This window comes from Ictalurus furcatus, chromosome 6, assembly GCF_023375685.1.
Source record: "Ictalurus furcatus strain D&B chromosome 6, Billie_1.0, whole genome shotgun sequence".
NCBI lineage: Eukaryota > Metazoa > Chordata > Actinopteri > Siluriformes > Ictaluridae > Ictalurus > Ictalurus furcatus.
In genome coordinates this window covers 17,795,624-17,821,283 of record NC_071260.1, presented here as the reverse complement: position 1 = coordinate 17,821,283, position 25,660 = coordinate 17,795,624, and the positions used below count along the sequence as shown (strand labels likewise).

General features: G+C 39.7%; 1 protein-coding gene across 2 annotated transcripts in view; it reads right to left on the bottom strand.

Annotated features, from left to right (window-relative positions):
- The window catches only part of kdm6a (lysine (K)-specific demethylase 6A), a 49,438-nt gene that overhangs the window by 961 nt on the left and 22,817 nt on the right, over positions 1 to 25,660 (bottom strand). Inside the window, exons 7-28 of one of the 2 annotated variants that reach the window (XM_053626825.1) lie at positions 24,932 to 24,986; positions 24,415 to 24,449; positions 21,794 to 21,887; positions 20,759 to 20,885; positions 20,292 to 20,390; positions 19,628 to 19,847; positions 19,146 to 19,280; positions 17,587 to 17,721; positions 17,418 to 17,495; positions 17,208 to 17,312; positions 16,662 to 17,072; positions 15,781 to 16,499; positions 14,219 to 14,348; positions 9,494 to 9,599; positions 8,444 to 8,649; positions 3,668 to 3,729; positions 3,470 to 3,544; positions 2,904 to 3,052; positions 2,646 to 2,760; positions 2,313 to 2,500; positions 1,967 to 2,108; positions 1,669 to 1,795 (exon numbers count right to left, since the gene is read on the bottom strand). In XM_053626825.1, the coding sequence (XP_053482800.1) occupies positions 1,669 to 1,795; positions 1,967 to 2,108; positions 2,313 to 2,500; positions 2,646 to 2,760; positions 2,904 to 3,052; positions 3,470 to 3,544; positions 3,668 to 3,729; positions 8,444 to 8,649; positions 9,494 to 9,599; positions 14,219 to 14,348; positions 15,781 to 16,499; positions 16,662 to 17,072; positions 17,208 to 17,312; positions 17,418 to 17,495; positions 17,587 to 17,721; positions 19,146 to 19,280; positions 19,628 to 19,847; positions 20,292 to 20,390; positions 20,759 to 20,885; positions 21,794 to 21,887; positions 24,415 to 24,449; positions 24,932 to 24,986 (3,513 nt within the window). The remainder of the gene's footprint in view (positions 1 to 1,668; positions 1,796 to 1,966; positions 2,109 to 2,312; positions 2,501 to 2,645; positions 2,761 to 2,903; positions 3,053 to 3,469; positions 3,545 to 3,667; positions 3,730 to 8,443; positions 8,650 to 9,493; positions 9,600 to 14,218; positions 14,349 to 15,780; positions 16,500 to 16,661; positions 17,073 to 17,207; positions 17,313 to 17,417; positions 17,496 to 17,586; positions 17,722 to 19,145; positions 19,281 to 19,627; positions 19,848 to 20,291; positions 20,391 to 20,758; positions 20,886 to 21,793; positions 21,888 to 24,414; positions 24,450 to 24,931; positions 24,987 to 25,660) is intronic. The other variant, XM_053626826.1, reaches the window with a different exon arrangement.

Genomic DNA, 25,660 nt, shown 5'->3' with positions numbered 1-25,660 from the left:
AGAAGTTGCCTTTAACCCTCTTACCCCGTAAGGCCGAAAAACCGGCTTGCCCATCTTTGATCTATTCCCATAAGGACGATATACCGGCTTGGTCGTCTATGCCAAATACCCGTAAGGCCGATACAGCGGCTTTACAGTGTAAACGTTATCCCCGTAAGTCCGGTGTACCGGCTTTACTCTGCCATGATTCCTTACTTATTTAATTATTATTTTTTAACCCGGCAGGTTGATGACATCATGACGTCACAACGTGATTACGTTATTACGCCGGCATTACGATGAAGATCCAAGTGTGAATATTGGTATAATAGTAGAAGTGAACTAAAAATGCCAAAGTGAAAAGCTAATCGTGTTCCAGCTAAAGTTATACCTACAGTGAACACAGGTACATCTAACACAGTGAAAAAAAAAAAAGAAAACATACACAGTTACACAGGCGAGAGCGAGGATTCTAGATAGTGACAGCAGTGAAAGTTCAGGCGATGTTGAAACCGAAAGAGACGCAAACTCTCCTGATTCAGACCCTGATCCGTCTTCATCTTCAGCATCAACCAGTGCGACTGACACTGCAGGGGTCTGGAGTCATAACGGGACCATTTCTGTGCATTCGTGAAAACACTACCTGCTGGTCTGATTATCACCAGAAACTTGACTTTTGGCGCTAAAATGCATTTATTTATTATTTACTTGAATTTATTCAAAGGCATTGACCACGCTGATGCTCGTATGGTACTTCTAAATGAGTAGAAGGATTTTAGCGAGCATTTTTCGTCATTTCTCTAGTTAAGAATTGTGCTCTAAATGGAGTAAAAGCACTGAACTGCTTCATTTTCAAAGTAATATTACACAAATACATTATTATAAGTTGTTTCAAGGCCTAAAAATGTTAATATTAAAATGTTGATTTTGGGGCCAATTTTGGTCTGGGAACTCAGGGTTGGCGTGCTGTTTCTATGGGGAATATAGGGTTGAGGGACATAATACTGTGGGAACTAAGGGGTAAGAGGGTTAAATTATTCCTCAAAGCTGTGTAGAAACCAGTGCAGATTTGAGCACCCATACTGAGGTGTGTACAAATCTGCACAAATTCACAAGCACTCCAGCCACCAAAGATGAAGCTGATAAATAAGGAAGCTTTGGTGGAATCTGCATATGGCTATATTATGACAAGTTTGACCATATGCATCTTTGATGAATGAGGGCCTTTGAGATGGAGCAATGGTAATTCAGAGCCTCCTGGTGGTACAAGATGGGACAGCCAGCCATTGGTTTTGTTTATATCTGTTGTTAATAAACCCACATAGAAACACCGTTCAGAATCTGGGGTTGAATACAGTGAGTCATTAAAGTCTCGATGTGGAAGGAATTAATATATTTATCATCTTAAGATATTTTGTCTGTTAATAAAATTCCTGATGAAGTAGTTGAATTGTTGGACTAATTGGCTATGCATCAAACCTTGATTTTCAAGAGAAAGTCTGTGTCGATTTAAACTGATCACATTAGTCATTTGCCAAACCTAAAGGAACACTGTCATAATAAATCAAAAGTCCAGCCCAGCCATCACCTCATTGTGTTACATTAAAAGATCGACAAGTGATTCATTATATTTATAAATGTTTGATCAGTACTATGGTAAAGTTCTCTAGCCTGAGTGCCACCCCATACCTCACAAATGCTACAGTAGTGTGCTGGCTCATCCTTGGTCCTCCCATGCCACATCAGCTCCCTGCCTGCTGCTATCAGAGCCTCCCTGAGCATCTGACACTGCTTCAGTGTCTTCAGCAAACAGTACCTGCCACCACAGAGAATCACATGATCAAAAAGACCACACAATTCTTGTTTCATGGTTTAAACTCACCTGGAACATTATCTAAAAACAAATTAATTACTCCAAGATGTTCAGTATACGTGGCATGAGAACGATATGTTCTTGGCACAGTGTTTGTACATCAGGATGACTCACTTGATCATCTCAAAGAGCTTGTGGTCCGACACTTTAATGTTTCTGGCCAAGTTCCAAGAGAGGTGAATCATAGGAACGATGGATTTGACACTCTGGAGTTTGTTCCACTCATAGCGCTCCACTGCCAACTTGTACTGATGTGCTGAAGTAAGAGACGGAAATATCGCTTTTACGTTAATGACGAAACAGAACTTAGATTTCATGACCTTGGCATCATAAGGTCCTCGCACCTCTTCAATTATAATTCAGGTAGAAAGTTATAATACAAAAAAATCCTCAATTTGTAAAAGCTTATTTTTTAAAAATGTACAAAACATTTGCCATATCAAAAACATCTTGTAGTTACCGGTGAGAGGGCCTACATTCCAGGCTACATTATTGCACCAGCCAATGGCCTGCACCCAGTGTACTGTGCCTGTGTTCAGCCACACCAGGTCTCCTGGTCTCTGGATGAAGCGATACACTGGCACATTAGCTTCATACAAGTCTTCCAGGTTAGGCCACCATGAGCCCATCAGGAAATTTATGTTGTTCCTACATAATTACGAAACAATTGTCACAGAGGTCAATATACATGTAGCGTATAATGGTGTATGAAGTTTCTATGTAAAACAGTAAAAGACTAATCATTATATCATTTCATGTCTTAAGTAACAGTATACAGTTTTAACTGACTTACTTCTCACAAAAGTCATTCAGAACACCCCAGTAAGACTCGGGTACAGCAAACCACTCACAGTCTCCTGGGCCGATGTTAATGTTGACTGAACAGAAATTGTTGTTTTCTTGATGACCTGAATCAAAATATTAGTGGCATGTAAGTATTTGAAAGATATTGAACATGTAACATATTTATCACATATATGCAATGGTACATGCATGGCATAAGTCACTTGCACGAGTAATGTGTGCGCGTATGTATGTGGACATCACAGACCTGGTGTCCTGCTGCCTGGGACCTTCATATAGAGCTGGACAGTATTCATGCCCAGGATGGTATGGCCCACGTGAGTGAGCAGGTTCCCTGCAGAAACAACGCGAGCAAATGCAGGCAGCTTACTCAACTCAGCCAGCTGTAGTTTCCATCTGCATCACACAGAGAAAAGGTGATAAAAAAAAAAAAATCATGGTTAACAAGTGTACACACTACCCACACCATTCTCCTTCAACATGCTCTGACCCCAACACTTCCTAAAAAGCTGGGATATGTTTAGTAAAGAATTTCACTATACTGTAATGTATACGTGTGAAAAAAGTTTCTTTTTTATTCCTTCAACAATTAGTTTCTTTTAATGTAAATTACAACTGTGATATAAACAAAGTATGTAGTGTCACAGGTTACAGGTTTCTCTGGACGACTCACAAGCATATTTCCAGAACATGGTTGTGAAGTTCTGGGACAGCTTAATTACTGCATGTAAACAATGCTAACTAACTAAAGCATTAAAAAAAGGATAATGGTCTGAATTAAGACCTTCCTTTCAACACAGTCAACACACTTACTTTCGCTCGTCTGACAAGTCAATGTTTGTCCCAAACTTGATATGCTTAAAGGGACCTCTCCGTCGTCGTACCAAACTGAAAAGAAAAAAAAGAAAAGAGGAAAAAAAAAAGAGATACAAAAGTTTTATTTAAATTTGGGATGCATTTGAGATACAGGATTGCAAAGGCCTGTATGGTCTTGAGCACGCTGAGCCATACCTTTCTGCAGGAGCGGATTCTGTGTCCGAGTGCTCCTTTTGTCCTTTCTTTTCATTCTCCTCCTGAAAATGAGTCAAAGAGAGACAGAATCATTATGCAGTGTTTATCAAATAAAATACATGGTACTTTGTCTCGTCAAAATTAAAAGGGGGGTGGGGTTATATCCCGAGCCACACTGAAAAGGGGCAGAGAAGAGACAGCAGGGGTCACTCTCTGTCTTAACAATGCCATAAGAAGTCATCTACAGCAAACGCCACTCATGCTTGAGTTTTTTCCCCCCAGGTCCTATCGGTTTGCACCAAGATTATTGCTGCATTTGGCTAGAGGTTGTAACTCTTAATTCCTGACCTTGGACCAGAAAAAACTACGAAAATGCCCCCTCAACTCAGTATTCCTACTCAGGATGGTCTTCTCAACTCCCAGTTACAAGTTCAGAGTGTGACGTCAAATCAACATGGCCATGCACAATGTAAGAAATAAATAACCTTTAAATGAAGTACGCTGTATACACAAGTATTTGCTTTAGATCAATCCACATGCAGACAGTTTTTTAAATCTATAACACAGACTATACAGATCACTGTTTCGGGGAAAATGTACAGCACTCATCATAGTTAGCTGGCTTGCTTGTTGCTAACAAAAGGCGAACAGAGGCGCATCCATATTTTCTTCCACCTTGGTAGCTCAAAAGGTCAAAAATGATGTTATTCCAAGCGTCGACTTCCAACTTCAGAAGCAAGTCAAATGCAGCGTATATGTGTGGGTTCCCCCCCACATCACTAAAACAAACACACTGTACAAATCTTGACAGCCCTTGGACAGCCTGTGTCTTAGAAGCCACTCAGAGCAAGTAAAGGAAGAAAGAGAGACTGTTTCTGAAGTGACTTAACATAACATGGCAAGTCTATTCTTCTTAGTGGGCTTAAAGCATTTGCAATACAGTGGCAAACAATTGATATAATATGATCAAATGATAAGAGCTTTATTACCACACATTATATGGCCAAAACCCACACAGGTTGGCCTTCCAAAACCTTTGCCACAAACTGGAGGCACAAAATTGTCTAGAACAGTGGTCACCAACCCTGTTCCTGAAGATCCATCTTCCTGCAGGTTTCATCTCCAACCAAAATCTAAAACACACCTGTTAAGTTGATCAAGAGCTTCTTAAGGCAATGATTACATGGTCAGGTGGGCACGATAATGGTTGGAGTGAAAGTCTTAGGTAGATCTACAGGAACAGGGCTGGTGACCACTGATCTAGAATGGCTTTGTATACTGTAGCATTACAATTTCCCTTCACTAGATCTAAGATGTCCAAACCTGTTCCAGAATGATAATGCCCCCTGTACACAAAGCAAGGTTCATAAAGATATGGTCTGCCAAGGTTGATGGGGAAGAACGCTGGTGGCCTGCACAGAACCCGGACCTCAACCCCACTGAACACCGCTGGGATGAACTGGAACGCAAACTGCATGCCAGGCCTGCTCACCCAACATCAGTGCCTGACCCTACTAATACTTACAGCCTCACTAACAGCTAACCTTTTGATTTAACAATCATATTTCATAGACATCTAGTCGGCTAACAGAATTGTTTGGCAAACAATGTTAATTACCAATGATCACCACAAATCAATCACTAGTTGTGGTCACGGTGTTTAAACTATTAACTACATGTGAGTTTGTAGCCACTATCGTTATAACTAGGTTTAGTGCTAATTTAAGCACAGCTAATTAAAGACCGTCTGCAGTGGCAGTTTAGTTTTTGATACGGTTATAAAAAAAAATATTTATTTATTTAACAGTGATTGCCAACCAAAACATTAAAACTTCCAAAGAAGATTGGAGCCAAGCAGAAAGCAAACAACAACAAATCAGTCATTCATTTATCACCTCAACAGTTTCCACCAGGACAGTATAATCAGTCAAAATCTGTTAATACTCCTCAGTGTTAATCATTCCATTGTTTTTGCCCATCCCTTCATCTTAGACTGAAATGTACCCCAGACAATAAGAAAACTAACTTGGTATTTCACAAGAAAGCTATCAATTCAGACTAATCACTTCAACACAGGTGTCACTGGTTTACTTTATGGTCTTTATCCCCTTTCGCCTCGACACTAGCGTTCATTCCACCGGCGGAATGGAAAACGACTTATCGGACATTTTCAAATAGTATAAACAAATGAATTATTGTATCACCGCAGTTCTGGTACAAGATTAGTCAGGACACTTGTGGCTTTCTGTGTGTACAGTTTTATGTCTGTGTGCTGAACTGCTGGTGAGCAGGGGGATGGGAAAGGGGCGGAGTTTGAGCTCCCTGCTGGGCAAACAATTCACATCTCTCCACGAAAACACAGACAAAGATAATTCGGAGAGCACAACTAAAGCTTTTTTGATAGTAAAACACCATATACAACTGCCACAATAAAATAACATTTAAACCAAAGATCGGACTTGTAAACGTTTACTACCTTACATTACCTACATAGACGAAAATCCAGTTCACTTGCGGTTTTATAAATCATGCATATTTCCATTGGTATAAAGTCCATCAGCTTTATTGAAGAAAACAAATGCAATGCTCCATATTTAGTCACAAATGTCCTCTTCAAAAGGCATTAAGTGTTTTGGTATCCCACCACTCTGGAAATTAGTAATTAAACTGAATTGAGACACCATCTAAAAAACACTAATCTGCTTTGGCTATGCTGAACAACCCACCTCCTAAATTTTAATCGGGCAGTCTAACTTGATTGGCACCCACTTGGACCAATTGTAGATACTTCTAGCTTTCAAACAAGCCCAAACTCGACATGATTGACCACTCAGAGGCTGAGAAAATCAAATGCGTAATCAGCACAACCAAACCTTTTACGCGTGCGTCTTGAGTTGTGTGTCAGTGGGTACAGGCCAATCAGCACAGCGCTACAGGGCCGTGCAGAGAAACTATCAGGAAATGGCAGCTCCGCTCTAGCGGTCTTCCAGCAAATCTTTATACAGCAGGTTTTTGCATAGTTTTTCTGATCGCTAGTTTTCTACTGGTTTTCGGTCAGCGTGCAATTTATCGGTGTCTTATAGAGGTGGCGTGCTCCCGAAAAAGCCTCAATGCGTCACAGCTTCTGAAGCAGTTATTTCCGAGTGGCTCTTTTTTTTTTTTTTTTTTTTTGGAGGAAGACTATGTGGATTGAGTTGAGGGGCTCTATCTACCCCCCAGAGAAGTCAGAGGAGAGGGGTCACTCATGTGTCTATCATTTGAGCCATTCGGAGAGCAAGTGCTCATTCACCTGGGGCTCTGGCACTATTTTTAATAAACATTATATTTTATAAGTATGTTTCGAATTTTGTGTGTGTGAAATTACACATTGTGTAACAGAGGTCATGCTACTGCCATTTGTTTTCATTTTGTGCCATTTGGAGAGGTTTGGTGCCTTTTGGAGAGGTTATTTTGTGCCTTTTCTAAAAAAAAAAAAAAATGTTTGCTATTTCTAGAAGTCTGCAATTTTTAAAGGCTTTGGGCCATTTAGAGAGGTTTTGTGTCATTTAGAGATGTTTGGTGCCATTTGGAGAGGTTTTTGTGTTTGGATAACCTTACACACTATTTTAGTGGTTAAAGATAACTTCCTCATATTTTGGGTGTTCATGGACAAGTACTTGGGTCATCTTTGAGACCAGGAATGGGGTTATCATCAACATTTGCTGTGAAGATATAACATTTGTGTTAAAAGTAAATAATTTTTCTTATAATTAAAAAAAGAATTCTGAATATATTGCCCCAGGTAGGCTAGGTCAAAGAAGAAATACTTGAAATAACTGCTAATTCTTAAAGTCTTAAGTGTATACTTTCATATGAGCCATTAACCACTACTGTGGTGTGTGATATCACAAAACAAATCAATGCTGAACATAGGTACCCCAAAACAGACAAAAATGCAATTTTTTGGCTACCGGTAAAACAGGTTAACTTACTACAGAGTCTTCTGCTTTGCCGTTCTACAAAACAGATAAACCGTCTAGTGTTATCAAAAACTTTTTTCCCCCCTAGTATGCTAAGCCTAATAACAAAGCCTTTGGACATCATGAAGACACTAGGCCTGATGCTTGGCTCTGCTGAGCTGATCCACAACTCTTATTTCAGAGTTGGTTCCACATCTACTGCTACAGATGTTTCCTTTGTCTCCCTGTTCTGGCTCAATCTGACAGACGTTCTCTACTAATGAGCCAAATACGTGGTCAGGAACAGTTAGGTTGGGGCTGGTGGGGACTTTACAAATGCTTATGAGGCAGCATCATGTTCTGGCCATGTGACAACATATCAGAGAGTAATTACTTGAGTCAGCATCACCTAAATTCACTTACTTATTTTTAAATTATATACACTGGATGATATGTATATAATTATCATTATATAATACATAACATCATTTTTAGAAAGCAGACCGAGGTCATGTTATTTAATGAAAACTTGACTTGAATATATGTGGCAACAGCAAATAGTGACAATTGTGATTTTAAACAGAACACTAAAAGATTTAATTGCCCATGCACATGTTTGTAGAGGCTGGTTGGCTAAATAGTTAATGGAACGGAGCTTTGGAACAAGAATAGATATCAAACTGGTGAAACGGAGACTAATGACCTTTACTTTAAAAAAAAAAAAAAAAAAAAAAAAAAAAAAAAAACACACAACATAAAAAAAAACCAAAAAAAAAAAAAAGGCACAACATTCACTCAAACATGCAACCCTAATGGCGTAAGAGCAGGTGGTACTTACACGCAGAGACTCCTGGAAAGAGGAGGCCTGGTACTGCGCATACTTGGAGATAGTGGTATGAGATCGGCTACTCTCGCAGCGCCATGTCTTCCTGGTGCCAGTTACATCCCAGTTCTCGTCAGTGGGCTGAGAAAACTGAGTTCTCACTTCCACCAGGTGATCTGGGTTGGCCTCCACCAAGGTCTTAGTGGAGAATAGACCAAGGTCTGAGGCACAAGAGAGAGGAGAGAGGAATGGAGAGTAAAGCATGTAATTAGCTGTCTCCCTTAATACACCCAGGTAACGAGAGTACCCCATTCAAAGATTTAAACCTCGTAGCAAAATAAGTTTTTCAAAACCAATAAACCGTCTCAAGCTGAAAAACACAAACTGAATTGCACAGAATAATAAAGCACTGGCAGTATGACAAGTTGGCAGCATGGTATTAAAGCATGTGAATGGGTTCAAGTGAACGCACATCTGGAGAAATGCCAGGCAGCCAATTATGTGAGGAGTATAATGAAATCAGCAGACAGAGGAGATGACAGGTACTCACTGCAATTTCAAGGACACTAATTATGTAATATCTGTCTCAAAGATATTGGTGTATATACGGGCATATTTTGACATATTATGTATTATCATATATTAAAATAAAAAAATTCCCTTAGTGGCAAAAATCAGAGCTCATGACCACCACTCAAAATGCACACCTTAAATGTGGGAAGTGCTGCTGACGGACCTATCAAAATGTACCTGTTTTGCTTTTTGAGATGTTACCTGTAATGTCAGTTTTAGCTTACAGGTGGTGCTGTTGCCTTGTATGATCTGATAACAGTCGAAACACACGCAGCAAGATGCCCACACTCACTGGCAGCTTCAAACAGCTAAATATTTCCCAAGCTCTCAGACTTGTAATTAAACCACCCAACAATTAATACACACTCAGCTGCTTCCCAAAATGGCTACTCTTTAGCACATCAAATAATCAAGAGTGGTATGTGCTTAAGGCCACAGAAAAAACTTCAAACAGACACAGACATACAAACCCAGAAACACAGGTTCACGTACCCAGCTTAAGTGCTCCAGCAAGGCCTCGGATAACTGTAACAGGGTTGGACGCATTAGTGCAGAACTGGTGAAGTGGGGGAAAGAACGCATCCCTCTTGCTCTCCAACTGTGGGAAGTTTAAAAACAAGATTTAAACCCAAAGTTTTTTAAATAAACAAATGCTGCCATGTTATGAGACTTTTCCTTTTGATTGTGACTTTTCCAATAGGCAACATGCAGTGAGACCCAATTTGCTGAGGGAAGTATGACGTACAAAATCATGCCTAACCCAATACTCTTCCCCACTTCCTCTAAACGTATGGTTCAATGGTTTCAAATAACATTTGCCTGGTTTTACGCCGAGCAGAAATCCTGTTGTGCCATGCCATAACCTTACAGTTTTCATTTTTCCTAACTTATGTAGTATCAAAAAGCACTTGGCTTAATCTTGAATTTTATCTTCACTAAGGCTCTAACCTCAATATTCTATAACAAAAGGAAAAATTAATAATTTCATCAAAGAAACCAACAGCAGAGCACAAATGATAGTAAACAGGTTCATTGTACAAACAGATCCTTTTATCTGTATAAACACCAAACAATAAAAGAGGAAAAGCAAAAATGCTTGTGTAAATGATTGACAGATGTAAAAATGATAAGCTCTGGGTAGTTACCAAGTCACATTTCTGATGACCACATTAATTTTTTTTTTTTTACTTACAGACTTAGGGTACAGTATTAACCTTTATGATGAATGACAGACCATGGGGATAAACGAGAAATGATCAACAAATCCACTGGGTTTACTACTGCTCCAGACAGTGATTCCTAGCACATTCTTGAAAATACAGCTTTCATGGGGACTTCAGTAATAAGCAATTTTTCCAATTAAAATACACTGATCAGCCAAAACATTAATACCACTGACAGGTGACTCTGGTACCCACCAAGGGGTGGGTTATATTAGGCAGCAAGTGAACAGTCACATCTCGAAGTTGATGTGTTGGAAGCAGGAAAAACGGGCAAGCGTAAGGATTGACAACTTTGACAAGGGTCAAATTGCGATGGCTAGACGACTGGGTCAAAGCATCTCCAAAATGTCAAGTCTTGTGGGGTGTTCCCAGTATGCAGTGGTTAGTACCCACAAAAGGGGTCCAAGGAAGGACAACTGGCGAACTGGCGACAGGGTTATGGGGGCCCAAGGCTCACCGATGTGTGTGAGGAATGAAGACTAGCCCGCCTGGTCCTTTGCCACAGAAGAGCTACTGTAGCACAAATTGTTGAAAAAGTTAATTCTGGCTACGATAGAAAGGTGTCAGAACATACAGTGCATCACAGCTTGCCACGTATGGGGCTGTGTAGCTGCCACCAAAATGTGAGCATCAGAACTGGATCATGGAGCAATGGAAAAAGGTGGCCTGGTCTAATGAATGATGTTTTCTTTTACATCGTGGGGATAGCTAGGTGTGTGTTTGTCACTTAACTGCAGAAGAGATGGCACCAGGATGCACTATGTGAAGAAAACAAGCCAGCGGAGGAGCGTGATGCTCTGGGAAATGTTCTGCTAGGAATCCTTGGGTTCTGGTATTCATGTGGATGTTACTTTGACACATACCACCTTCCTAAACTTAAACACTCCTTCATGGCAACAGTATTCCATAATGACAGTGGGCTCCTTCTGCAGGATAATGTGCCCTGCCACACTGCAAAAACTGCTCAGGAATGGTTTGAGGAACATGAATGAGTTCAAGGTGTTGATTTGGCCTCCAAATTCCCCAGGTCTCAACCCAATCGAGCATCTGTGAGATGGACAAACAAGTCTGATCCAAGGAGGCCCCACCTTACATCTTACAGGACTTAAAGGATCTGCTGCTAACATCTTTGTGCCAGATACCACAGCAGACCTTCAGAGGTCTTGTCTAGTCCATGCTTTGATGAGTCAGAGTTGTTTTGGTAGCACAATGGGGACCTACACAATATTAGGCAGGTGGTTTTAAAATTATGGCTGATCAGTGTATAATCAAATGTTTTATTGATGGCTATGTTAACACTAGTCAACTTGCCTTCTGGAAACAGACACTTGAACAGGCATACTTCCTCCTCAGGTGCTCACTAATGCAATTTGCTCTGTTGTGTTTGTATAGAATACATTGAACTTCACCATTTAACCAAACTTCAGATGTTGTTATATGGTCTTGCTGATGTTTTCATTAGGTATGAGAAATTCATTGTTGAATTTTTACGATACAAAATACGGACAAGATGATTTTTGCTTCTCTGAAGTGTATTGCTATATTTCTATTTAATATTCATTATGAGCTGTACCTCTTCTTATATACAAGGCAGTAACACCAGAGGTAATTGCATACTGAGGACAAAGTATGTGAGTGGAAACTTGACTGCCTCAAAGCATGCTTGCTTAAATCCAAAAAGATAAGCTAATCAGAAGGAAATGTTATGGGACACGTGTCAAACACAAGGCCTGCAGGGAAAATCCGGCCTAGAGTCTTGTTTCTTTTGGCCCTCGTGAACTTATAATAAAAATTATACAGAAACAGCCTGTTATACACTACTGCTCAACATTTATACACTATCCAGAATTCACAGCAAACCTGTAGAGTAGCCATCCAAAGGGCAGTTACCGCAGACTGACGTATATACCTACACCAGAGTTTCACAAAAATACTCTGCTCTCATGGATATATAATGTCTCATCCAAAAACCAAACTCAAGCATCTTCAGTTTGCCCATTGGAACTTCAAATGGGATCGGGTTCTATGGTCAGACGAAACCAAAATAGAGCTGTTTGGCAATAAACACCACGGTTAAATATGGTGGTGGCAGCTCTTTAATGTTTTGGGGCTGTTTTTCTGCCAGAGGACCTGAATATTTTGTTAGGATACATGACATCATGGACTATTAATCAAATGAAAACCTGACTGCCTCTTCCAGAAAGCTTATAATGGGCAGTGGTTGGATCTTCCAGCAGGACAATGATCCAAAACACACATCAAAATCAACACAAATGGTTTACAGACCACAAAATCTAGGTCCTGCCATGGCCATCCCAATCCCCTGACTTGATACCCATAGAAAACCTGTGGGGTGAACTGAAGAGGTAGTAGCTCAGTAGTTAAGACGTTGGGCTACTGATCAGAAGGTCGTACTACCAAGCTGCCACTATTGGGCCCTTGGGCAAGGCCCTTAACCCTCAACTGCACATATGTATAAATGAGAAATGTAAGTCGCTCTGGATAAGGGCGTCTGCCAAATGCCATAAAAGTAATATGTAAGAGGAGGGTCCACCAGCATGGACCTCAAAATTTGAAGGATCAGGAGAGATTGTGTATGGAGGAATGGTCTCCGAACCCTTGCCATGTATTCTCCAACCTCCTCAGGCATTATAGGAGAAGACTCAGAGCTGTTATCTTGGCAAAGGGAGGTAGCACCATGTATTGACTAAAAGGGTGCCAATAATTGTTGCACACTTGTATTTAACAACTTTTTTTTTTTTTTTTTTAATAAACCTGTGTTTTGTTTGCAATTGTTTGATATCCATGAGAGCAGAGTATTTTTGTGAATTCTTTAAACAAAGGATCAAAAGGTTAAACAATAAAGACAATTTTTCACAGCTTTCTTTGCTCATATTTACCAAGGGTGCCAATATTAGTGGAGGGCACTGTACATTTATGAAATTATTACAATAACGTAAATAATAGGAGAAAATTGCACATATTATATTATAAATTCTGATCTAATTTTCTTACAATACAATGCATTGACATTGCGGTGGCTCAATTTGCTATTACAAAATAAATGTATTAAAATGTTATATTTTTTGTGACAATATCATCTCTTGAAGCCTGTATCAGGATGGTTTTCAACTGGATGCAGTTACTTAGATATAGTGAAACATAAAAACTTGTGTTAAATTAATAAAACTGTTAAATTACATTCAATTAAAATTTCTAATATTTAATTATTGTACTTTGTTGAATTTATATTCACCGACTATCTAAATGTCCGCTAAACTTAAATGATACCTTACACAAATCAGGTTTATCGTCAGAATTTACAGACTTTCAGCTGTTTGCAATAAACAAATTAAACAAAAGCAGTTGAAATAGTTCAACACAATGAATGCTTCAAGTGGTTTCCCCAAATTCAACTGAAAATGCAACTTATAATGACTTCTCCATTCTCAAAATTATTCAACCCCCTGAATAAAATCCCTCACAACAGCACAAATACGTAAAACAGGTGTTGTCTCAAGCACACCTGATGCAACTAATCAAAGGCTACATTAGTTGTACCAGGTGTGCTTGAGCTGGAACACATGAAATACCTGAACTGGCTACGGGAAGAAATACATGAAATACCTGGACGGGGCAGAAAAAGGAAGCCATCAACAGCTGCAACCAGATTTCTGAGAAGGCAAAACTATTTGAACTATTTCGATTACTTTTGTTTGATTTGTTCATTGCAAACAGCTGAAAGTCTGTAAATTCTGACAAACCTCATTTGCAATGTGGGGTTGAATAATTTTCATTGCAACTGTATGTGCTGGTGTTTTGTTTGATTGATTGTAAGAGTCTTCTAAAACCTTAAGACACGTCTTCTTAAACCATCATTTCTCACAGGACCAAATTGTCATGGATTATGTCCAAGACATGAGCCAAGACAACAATTGCATAAATGATTACCAACATGTCAACAACCAAGCACAAAAGAACATGATATACTCACATAAATACTAGGGGTAGGGGGGTTGAGTTTGTCCTTTGGTAGTGGAGGGAAGGGTGAAGGAGGAACCCTTGGAGGGGGACATCTGTCCAATAAAATGCTACTCGTGGATACACCATTTTTCCCAAGGTGCCTGAAGAAGGTGAGAAAAACACCTTTCCAATTTAAACACTTCTACTGCAGTGAATTACACAAAATGGCAGTAAATTATCAGGTCTTACAAAAAAAAATTACATCTTTATATTCAAAAAATAAGTACACCCCATGGAAACTGTTGTCTTTTTTTGACATATCTGGGCAAGTAAACATTTGATTATCTTTCAAGCTGTGCTATTAATAAAGTTGATTTACTTGAACAAAAGAATGAAAATTAGGAAACCATAACATTTCCACCTCCTGCTTCACAGTTGGTGTGAGGTGCTTCTCCTGAAAAGCTGTCTTTGGTCAGCGCCAAACATGTCTGCTGTAACTGTGGCCAAACAACTCTATCTTTGATTCGTCTGTCCAGAGCACATTATTCCAAAAGGCCTGGTCTTTGCCTATATGTTCATTAGTGTAAGACTACAGTTTGCCAATGTTTTTTTTTTTTTTTTTTTTTTAAGACAGCCAAGGCTTTCTCCTGGCATGCCTCCCATGCAGGTCAAATTTGTTTAATCTCTTTCTGATTGAAGAAGCATGCACTTTGACACCAACAGTTGTAAGATGTGAAGTTCCTGAAGACTTCTTTTTGCATCAGACAGTCAGCTCTTGGGCTGAATTTGCTGTCATTTGAAATCTGCGCCACTTGTAGAGGACTTTCCTTACAATGGAATGGTGTATTTCAAATAATTTGGAAATCCCTTGCCAGACTCAAAAGCATCCACAACCTTTTTTTTTTTTCTTTTTTTAAAAAAAGGCCTTATAGAACTCTTCCTATGCCGGTTTCTCCAATTTTTTGGATTTGAAGGTGTACTTACTTTTTCCATGTGACTGACATTTTTTGTTAATTTAAATTGTGTAAATTACTACAAAATGTCAATTTTGTGTGTCATTTGACGGAGTGTATCGACTTTATTAATAGGCACCGTTTCAAAGAGGATCAAATGTTTGCTTGTCCAAATGTGTATTTAGAAAAAATAAAAGATCCTCCATGGGGTGTACATATTTTTTCAGATGCATTTCACGTGTGATACACACCCACACTTCGGCTTTAGCACTTTAACAATATTGTAGTCAGTGATGTGCTATTTAATTAAGCCTAGTTATGAGTTCTGTAGTATTGGTTGATAATGATAAATATTTAATAATTCACTGTATTTATAAAATAATCCACATTAATTTATCGATTATCTAAATATCCTTAGTTGAATCCCTAAATTATATAATGTGTTTGAGTCTCCTGCAGTTGAATGCGTTCTTCACTTCATATACCCTCTATGGACTGAAACATGTCCTGCTACTGTGAAACTCACAATAAGAAGTAACATGATAAGCTCCTCCGACCGGGCAATTTTATACGCTGCCTGGTCCAAGGAGCAACAAGCTTGAACATTTTCAGTCATTTCATGACTGTTGTTGGTGCCCACCTGCAGGCTTTAAGCACCTCCCTGGAGCTTGGGTAGATGGAGACGGATGCCCACGGAACAAGCGAAGGTGTTGGAGCTTTAGAGCAGACTAAAGGAGAATCAACCTTCATTGGGCTTTGTGAGTCCTCCAAGCCTTTCCCATTGAGCCTGGGACTGTTAAGGCTGCCAGCGCTGTTGTGCTCTGTGGATTTGGGCGAAGGTGTGGCTGTAGACATGGCCGAGCAGGGTGATGAAGCCACAGAATTCTCCTGCGTCTTAGAGCTCATTTGTAGGTGAATGCTGTTAACTGTTGTGCCAAGAGCAACTACCCCACTGTCTTTACTAACATCATTACTATTGGCTTTTCTCATAAGCAAGGCTGAGAGCGGAAGATTGTCTGGACTGAGTTGAGCTGGTGAGCAGAGTTCGGGCACAGCAGCACCTGCCAGGCCCTGATGGACGTGATTAGGCCGTCCTGCAGTGGCAGTGCTGTTGGGCATTCCCGCCAAATGCCCATTTGAGGAAGGCATGCTCTCTTTGGTCGGAGCAGGGCCTTGTTGTCCACCTGAGGTAGAGGAGTGAGGGACCGGGGGAGAGGGAAGGGGATTGAGAGCCTCCTGTGCAGAATATCCACACTCATTTGGAACGCTAGTGCAGGAAGGTGGAGACGTCCCTGTGGAAGAAAGTGGCCGCTCACCATTGGGACCTGCTAAATGCGAACCCGGACTTTTGTTAAGCCCCTGTCAAAAGCACAAGAAAAAAGAACAGCAGTTATAAATAAAAGAACCATCCCAGTAGCTTTGGGGTGATAACTGACAAGGTAATATTCCTGCCATTAGGAGAAAAAAAAAATACAAATTTTGCCAGACCACTTACAGAAAAATGTGAGTGGGTTCTCTTACCTGAGTGGGACTGACATGTTGGCTTTTCCACAGCTGATCATTCATTGTGCTGCTGCTGCTGGTAGGGGTTGCACAGTTACGAGGTAGTGCGTTTTGCTGCAGGTAAGGCACATTTCCATTGCTCCCTGGCCCTGGTAAGTGATTATTGCCCACAGAGTTTTTCTCCGTGTTAGCCAGGGCTCCAGCAGTACTGCAGGGGGAGGGGCTCGCAGGAATAGGTCCATTGGCCATTGGCTGAAGGGTGCAGGGTGTCCGAAATGAGGGCGGAGTGGTGTTTGGGGCGTTGGAGAGCGCAACTGGTGTATGGCGCGGTGATGGGAGCGATTTTGAATCAGGCAGTGATGGGTCACTTTTTGGACAAGGGCCATTGGATAAGGTGGGCCGTATTTCGCCAGCAGCATTCAATCTCATCTGTTCAAAGAAGATGAAACAAAGTCTTTAAATGTTTACAATACTACAGTCCAGAAATTAATAAAGATTAAACAAAAACAGGATATGCAGAATTAGGCAATGCAGGCGTTTATTTGTTTGTAACAGCATACACACCTGCTGATGCTGCTGCATAAGAATGAATTGTTTTTCCAAATGGTCTAACATTTGAAGCTGCATTGGCTTCAGGTTTGCCCTGTTAGCCCGCAACTGTTCCAGGAGCTGAGAGTACAAAGGAAGGAGCTTGTCAAATTCTGCTAATGTGTACATTATACAGTTCCGGGTGGGGGGGACGACAACAAAACAGCAAAAGTTCATTCTACCAACCTGAATCTTCTGGGGAGTTAGGTACCAGTTTGGAACTTGCTGCTGGACTGGATTGTTGGTACAGATGTCACCTGAACTCTGTGCATTTGTTGAATGAGGGAAAACATGCTGTTAGGGCTACATAAAAAGTTTTGAACAATGCTAAACTACATATGATGTTCTTCTGTACCTTGGATGGACTAGTAGTCCTCTTCCGCTTGCTAGGACTCGACTGGTCAACTGACTTAGAGCGCATGTGTGGAGGCAGTGTCTGTGCTGGGAGCTGGGACTGACCTTCACCACGCTGATGAGATTTTCCTGCTTGCTATGGGTAAAAAGTACAAGACAGCAGCTTGGAGGCGTTCATACAGCAAAGGAGTTTACTGGAATGTGTCTACATAGTCTCTCTAAACCATTTACAAAAGGACTAGCTTAATTTTGGAAGCCACTGGGGGTTAAAACAAAAAGCAAGATTTTAATCCCAAGGTTTCCTTTTCATAGATTTTCCAAGCCTTGCATCAATTTTTTTTTTCTGGGTAGGAATAATGGAACAGTGACATGACCAATGAAATCCAAGCATATTAACACAATTTTCCAGGAAACGTTGATACCGAACACTTCAATGTCAAACAGCTGCTCAAGGAAAAAAGTTAATAAGAACAGGGAGTTTGTTTACACCAGTCTCCTAATAATTGTCCCTCGACATTCACAAATGCTGCATTCACCACAGACCTCCAACTGATCTAGTGCATTGGTCATTATTTTCTGTTCATGTGGATCCCATGAACAGTAATGATGAATGATATGAGTGAGTGAGCTGTTGTGCTGATGAAGTCAACAGTCAAATAAAATTAAATTGTTAAATCATCAAAGATTGAACCATGGATTACAAATTAGTGTAAAGAATAAAACATGGCGTGAAGCAGCATGTCCCGAATTGTTTGCAATCTGCAGCCATTTTTAATTAAAAAATAAATAAATAAAATAAATAAAAGACTCAAACGCAATCCAATTGAACTGTTTATAGTCGCGTTTAATGCCATGGAACATATCTTAGTTCACGTTATCATTTATGTTGATCAGCTATAGACGTTCATTTCTTGTCACGTTCTTGAGAAACCAGAAACCACAAAGCCCTCTGTCCACAACTCTCTCCCATGGAGGAAAACTTCCTGACCTTTATAAACTGCTAACACTGAGACTTCTTCCACGTGTTAAAGAAACACCTCCTTACAGAGAACTTCACAAATATCAATGATGTTTTTTTTCCCCCTTTGCTAAATAACAAATGATATAATCTGTTTATTATTAGTTTAGATTATGTGGAACATTCAAGATACAAGTCCCACAGAACGAGCAGATACTACCGAAATGATTACGTATTTACAAGGAGTTCATTAATATAAACCTGTGAATTGACTTGCTGCTAGCACTTCTGTCTGAGCTGTGTTATAAATAATTATTACACAACGTTCGCCCAATACGATTTGAAAATACCATAGTACTCATAAAAACGTTTCAAGTGAAATTGTAATGTTTATGTGCAAACACTGAAGGTGTTCAAAGTGTGATATAAGTATTAGTATATATTAAAACATTATCAAAAGGATATATCTAAAGCTCTTAGAGAAATACATATTTGTTTAGCATTAATATCGTACTAAATATATGAACCTTCTAGAATCCTCAGAAAAGGGTGTGGGAAGTGGGGTGGATGTCTACAGGCCCGTCTAGCTGAGCTGTTCTCACCTGCTGTGCTGTGTTCAGGGCTCCCTGTCTGGAGGTAAGCTCTGCTGGAATTGGTAGGCTCCATGCCTCCTCAATACTAGGGAGCATTTTACTTTTACTCTGTAGACTACTTTGTTGTAGATTACACAACTGAGCCTAGAAAAGATGTGTAAAAATCACAGTTGGATTTATAAGTGGTTGATTATTTTTTTAAAAAGAGAGAGAGAGGAAAAAAGCGCTCCATACATGAATCTACATATTTTATAATCAAACATTCCAGGTCATGTAATGGAAGTATGTTGGAAAGTAAAGATGGTAATGGCAAAGGCTTGGAAACAGCTCGGGTATTACAAAAATAAATAAATAAATAAATAAAATAAAAATGCACACATACACAATGCACAGTTTAGAACAGAAAACACTAAACATGATCTGTATGTCAAATAGGACCCATAAAATGTTTAACATTAAACATCAGTATAGTCTAACACATTGATTAGTACCTGTAAGCATTTAATACGGGCAGTGAGGGCAGTAACGTTAGAGCAGGACTTGCTGCAGGTGGCGTTAAGGTAGCATTTGATGGCATCTTGAGGCTGGTTGCAGGACTCATAGAGGGTTCCCAGGTCCATCCAGGCAGCTGCATGGCTGTGATCCAGCTGTACTGCGCATATGTAGGCCTGAAGTGCATCCATCGGCTGGTTCTGCTGCTGATACAACACACTGGGGACAAGACCAGCAGTAAGAAGGGAAGACAATCATAAGGGAGAACAAGAGATCAGGCATGAAAACGGAGGTGGGAAGGTACTAAGAAAACTGGAATCCCAATGAAGGGCATAGGTATTGCAGTCAACAGGAGCTTACATAGTAAATATCTCAAGATGTTCTAAAAATGCAAGCTTATAAATAACCAGTTGATTGAGAGAGAGAGATTTTTTTAAATGCCAAATTGTATACAAGCAAAACACATACACACACACACACACACACACACACACACACACACACACACAAATAGATATGCCTTACAGCAACATTACAAAACTATATCTATCATGGGTTGTTACTTTCCTGTTGAAATTCACGGTCAAATCTGACTTCCAGACATCTCAATTACACAAAAAAGTAATATTGCATTTCCACACATCATGCCTTCACAGTGCTTACCCTATTGAGCACCAAGTATCAGCACTAGCCTCTGACTTATCAATGGATTGCCTGTATGAAATAAACGCATCCTGGACCTTTCCAATACTGGAGTAGCACCTGTGAGAAGGGAAAAGCATGATCAGCATGATCACCCAACTGAGGTTTGCGCTCACAGTTACTGTGAAGGTACTGAACATAAATACAACAGTTCTATGTTGTTATAGTCTCAAGAATGATACAATCCTGTGAGTTATCGTATTACGACTAGCATTACCCAACAATATTACGTCAGCTACAAGATGCACAGCACACTATGGATCTGACAGTCTATAAAGTCAATAAAACATCTGTGTGAATCTGTATAATAAGTATATTGATATCAGTGAATAACAAATACAATAATAATTGCCAAACCAAGAAGTACATGTGTGTGTGTGTGTGTGTGTGTGTGGATGGGTGTGGGGTGAGGAGGAGGGGTTTAGTACCTGCCCAGGAAGTACCAAGATTGTCCAGAGTCAGGATCTGTTTCCAGAGACTTCTGCAGACACTGAATAGCATAGCTGTCTTTGTTAGCTTTATCTCCTAGCTGTTCTACTGTGTGATGCATCCAGCCTGTAGGAGCATTGGAAATCATCAATCAAACCGGTTATCGCACTCTACAATAACATGACCTACAAGAACCTAACAATGCCTGTGCTGTATCCATGAACCCATGAGCAAGCCCACTTAAGAAAACTTCTGGTCACACACACACACACACAAAACCAAACAAACAAAAAGTTGCTTGTCCTCTTGTTCATCTGTCCATAGGGAGGTAACAGAAAAGTTATTAAAGGGAAAGAGGAGGTTCTTTCACTACCGCAAGCAGCTTCAACAGATACCACCACAGCCAGAAGCTCTTAAGGACGGTTAGACAAAGCCTCTTCCAGCCTCTGATCCCAGCCGAGCTTTTAACATCTGTGCCAAGCGCCTATGCCCGTCACCACAGCAACCGCACAAGTACCAACAATTACAGGTCAGCGTGGAAATGGCTTTATGACAGCGTCTCTCAGCCCCCCCTTGACATCCTTCTAGGGTAAATTCTAGACTGGCAGGAGATTTAAAAGGACCTTGAGGGGGTGGGTGAAAAGACCCACCAGGTGGGTTGGATGTTTTGTGTGGTCAGTTGTGCAACTAAACTAAGGTGAAGTACTATACTGGTGTGCTATTGCATCAGACAAAATAGAATTACATCTGCAATTGGAGCTCATAAATCTCACTAGGAGTGACAAATCTTTTATGTATAAGAGAGTGAACACTCTTTCTGAAAAAGATTATAGCTCATTCTGGTGTAATTAAGAGCCATTAGGTTAGATATTGAATTCTGGCATTACAGATTTAAGCCAGAAATCAAACCACAGTTTTCAGTCCCTCAAAGGTGAAAACACATTCAATATTAATTAAACAAAGTATATTACAATTACACTTACAGGCTGCACGGCAGACTACAGAAAAGCAAAATTGAAAAGCGCAAAACTTACCCAGTTGTTGAAGAGTGGTTGCCTTCACCTGTACTGGGAGATTCTCGGTCAGTAACAGACTTTCATATGCTTCTTTTGCTGCACGGTACTTCTTCTGCAGAGAGAGTGAGGACAGGACGTTTAGCAGACAGAAGGGTCAGCACTTTTATGGCCCATAAGGGTGGACACAAAAGGGCTCCACAGACTGACGACAATGAGAGTGCTGGCTAGGAGGAAAGGACTTAACAAGTCAGGCCAGACAGTGATGGCATGCACGACATGACGGACAGACACTGGGGGAGGGTCAGTCTAGGAACGGACAGGACAGACTAGACTCAACAAGTCACTGGGTCAGGAGCACATTAATGCATGCACACACAGGAAATATGCGAAGACCACTCAGAATATTTGTTTTTCTTGGTGACCTTGAGACTGAGCCAAAGACTCCACAAAGCCAGACTAAGTGCTTAAGACCCAGCCCACACACAGACATTTAAAAAAAAAAAAAAAAAAAAAAAAAAAAAAAAAAAAAAAAAAATGAAGTAGCAAATCACACCTCACACAGTTATATGGACAACCCCCTCCCTGTGTGAGGATGTCTGTGTACAAGGTACTAAATGTATTTGAAAATAAACAGAGGAACTCAAGACCAAATAGGCACTAGTATAGAAGTATATGAAAAACACTAATCGCAGACCTGCTAGGAACAGCAATTTCGATTTACCACAACTGAAAGTTAAGAACTAGAAATCCCTCATCAAATCACAAGGTTCTCTCTACCCATATCTAAAGACGTTGGAGATTTAGTGCCCTCTCTACTAAAAATATCTTTATTCCAAACAGATTGTGCACTCTGATTAACCTGATGGGATGAGAACGGCAAATCAATCCAAAGCACAAAGTGCACATAGTAGATAGCTAGAGACAGAAAGTAGCACTGGAAGTTGTTTAAGATTTAGGGATTTCCCCATCCGACCTCAAAGATCGGTATCAGGGCCGATTAAGGCGTTTTTTTAAACTGATAGGTATCGGCTTTATCGAGCACCAATCTAAACCAGATCATTTGTTTTAGACAGCTGTCACAGAGCACAATTTGTGGCCAGACTACGCAGTTAAGATGTCAGCAGTGTGGAAATATTTGAAATTGGAAAACAAAAGCAGTCCAACAGTCACTTATAATGTCTGCACTGCAAGCATTTTGCAAGGCGGTAGCAACAGAGCACTACCAACACTATCAATTTTATACATCCCCAAAAAACTAAAGCACTGAACAGAATAGTGAGTTCACGCAGGTAACTCAGGCAAAGGCTACACCGAAGCAACACACTGAATAGTTTTGAAAGGAGAGAAATTTTGTCTCCTTAATTGATAAGAGCCATATAAAAATTATATTTTGTAAAATATACAGCTTGGATTCATTTTTATGCATTTCAGAGCTATTCAATTCTCAAGCATATACCTTTGATGGGTGGGGGGACGGACTGCAGGACAGTTAAGTCCTGAAAATGATGCCACATAAAATATCTTCCAAGTTCAAATTTCTCTTATGTCATGTCTTTGGTTCAGTGTTGGTTGAAGTGTCACTGAAAGAAGCTTGACTTTCTCTCATGCCAAAAGTGGCTATGTATAACGTACAAGTCCAAAAAACTCAAATTAAGACACAGCTAAATTTGAATCACCCATGTAGGTTTAGAAGCAGTGCACCAGGTCTACTGAGCCAAATAGCTAATAATCTTATTTGCAATAATAACCAACACTCTTCACTTTAAGCATTGATCTCAGAAATAAGAGAAGTCGAGCTGCAACAACTAACTGATAAAATCGATAATAATCGATTATGACAATCATGGTCTACGAATCTGATTATCGATTAGTTTGTCTCTTCATGGCACGGGATACATTTACGCACTGCATTACTTCTGTTCCGGAAACACGCATCAGATAGAGTGTGTGTATATGTAGATTGTGTTAATGTAAAATTTTAGCCTGAAGTAGGGATGCAACTAACGATTTTCATAATCGATTAATTAAATTAATTGGGGGGCACAAACTTCCAGTACCATTTTTTCTTTACTGAAAGTAAAACCCATAAAAATAATAATAATGATAAAAAAAAATATCAAAATAATATGGCAGAGTGCACATGCATAGTGTAAGTGTATAGTACGTCATTTGGGACAATTTTAATATTTACTCCGTGATGTGTTTTTCTGGAACAGAAGTAACGTAGTGAGTAAACGTACCCCATGCCGCATGTAGACCAACTAATCGATAAAGAGATTCATTGGCAACGATTTCCATAATCGATTATTAGCAATTAGCTATTGCAGCTCTGGTCTGAAGTTTATATTTGTAACAGTCAATTTGTGGATTTTATTTTAAATAAATGGCGGTATTGAAATTTTGTTTGTTTGTTTTTCTCAATCCAATTAAATCAGAAAAAAAAAAATAATCAGCCGATTAATCGATTATGAAAATATTTGTTAGTTTCAGCCCTAAAGAGAAGACTTCAATAAAAAGGGCATGCTGAAATGAATGCCACTTAACAGTTAGCTCTAACAAATACATGAACCAAATCATAGATTTAAAAATAAATAAATAGAAAATAAAATAAAACGGTGCAAATACAAAACAGCACTCACCTGAATTTCATATAAATGAGCAATGTGGAAGTGAACTGCATAAAAGGGAAAAAAGAAAAAAAAAAAACAATCACTAAAGAAATACAGCAAAAACAGCAAAGGAGGAGAAGAAACTGTCATTAGCAAGAGTGCTATTTATCCACCCCAAAAGATAAAGAAAGAGTGACTGGTACGCTGGATGCATATGGAGGCAGAGGGAGAAGGTTAAGGTGCTCTACGTGCACTCCTAGTCCCTCATTACTGCCGGTGTGGAGAGTTGCACAAGGCTGAATCCTGTAAGGCAGTTTCCTTGGCAACTGGAGTCTTAGGGAGTGTGGAAATGGCAATGAGGAGGAAAAATAAATTACAGAAATATCCATTTGTATCCAACCTGCCTAAGCTGCCTAGTCTCTTTTCAGTTCTCCTCGAAAGGAACAGATGAAGGGACCACTGTAATTCTGTCGATTTACACGTCCAGATACTCAATACAACTGGATTATATGCATAAAGAATTGCTTTGTTGCTTAATGGTACTTACTTTCAGCTTTAGACAAAGTGCAGGGTGTGGAGTCAATCAAAGCCAGCTGGAAATGCTGCAAGGAGAGAGAGAAGAAGTGTGACTAAAGCTCATGTTAATTCACATACACGGGCTCGTTTTACAGAGAGGATTTTTAGAGAGGATAAATTCTTGCACTACTCAGAAGGTCTTAAATAGAGCATCACGTTCAGACAAAGGTGAACTCTGGTGTCTTAGTTTCAACCTCAAGCTGATTACAAGTGTATAATATTTAGTGAAGATGATAAATACACAATCATTATACACAATTTGTAAGGAAACTAACAAACCAATAGCAAAGAGGGGACTACACTAGACTTCGTAACACCTATTTACATATGCGTTCTCAAAAATATATAAACCTACTACGGGATGAGCAAAGGCATCAGATGAAACCATCAATTAAACAGACAAAATGTTTGTGTGCTCAAACAACTGTTGGCTGCAACAGTTGTCTTGAATCCACTTCAATTGTTAAAATTGTATAAAGGCCACTGAACCCAAAATATGAAACTGCACCAGAAATTGGACAAGAATAAAAAATCATTTACAAAGTAAGTGAGGTAAAGAAATATGTAAAGAAAATAAGGGCCAACAATTTGTTCCATTAGACAATTAAGCTTAATTAAATAACAGGCTACCTGTCTGCAAGCATAGCAACTGAAAAGAGACAGCCATGAATTACAATATGTTGCAGTACACAGAAATAGG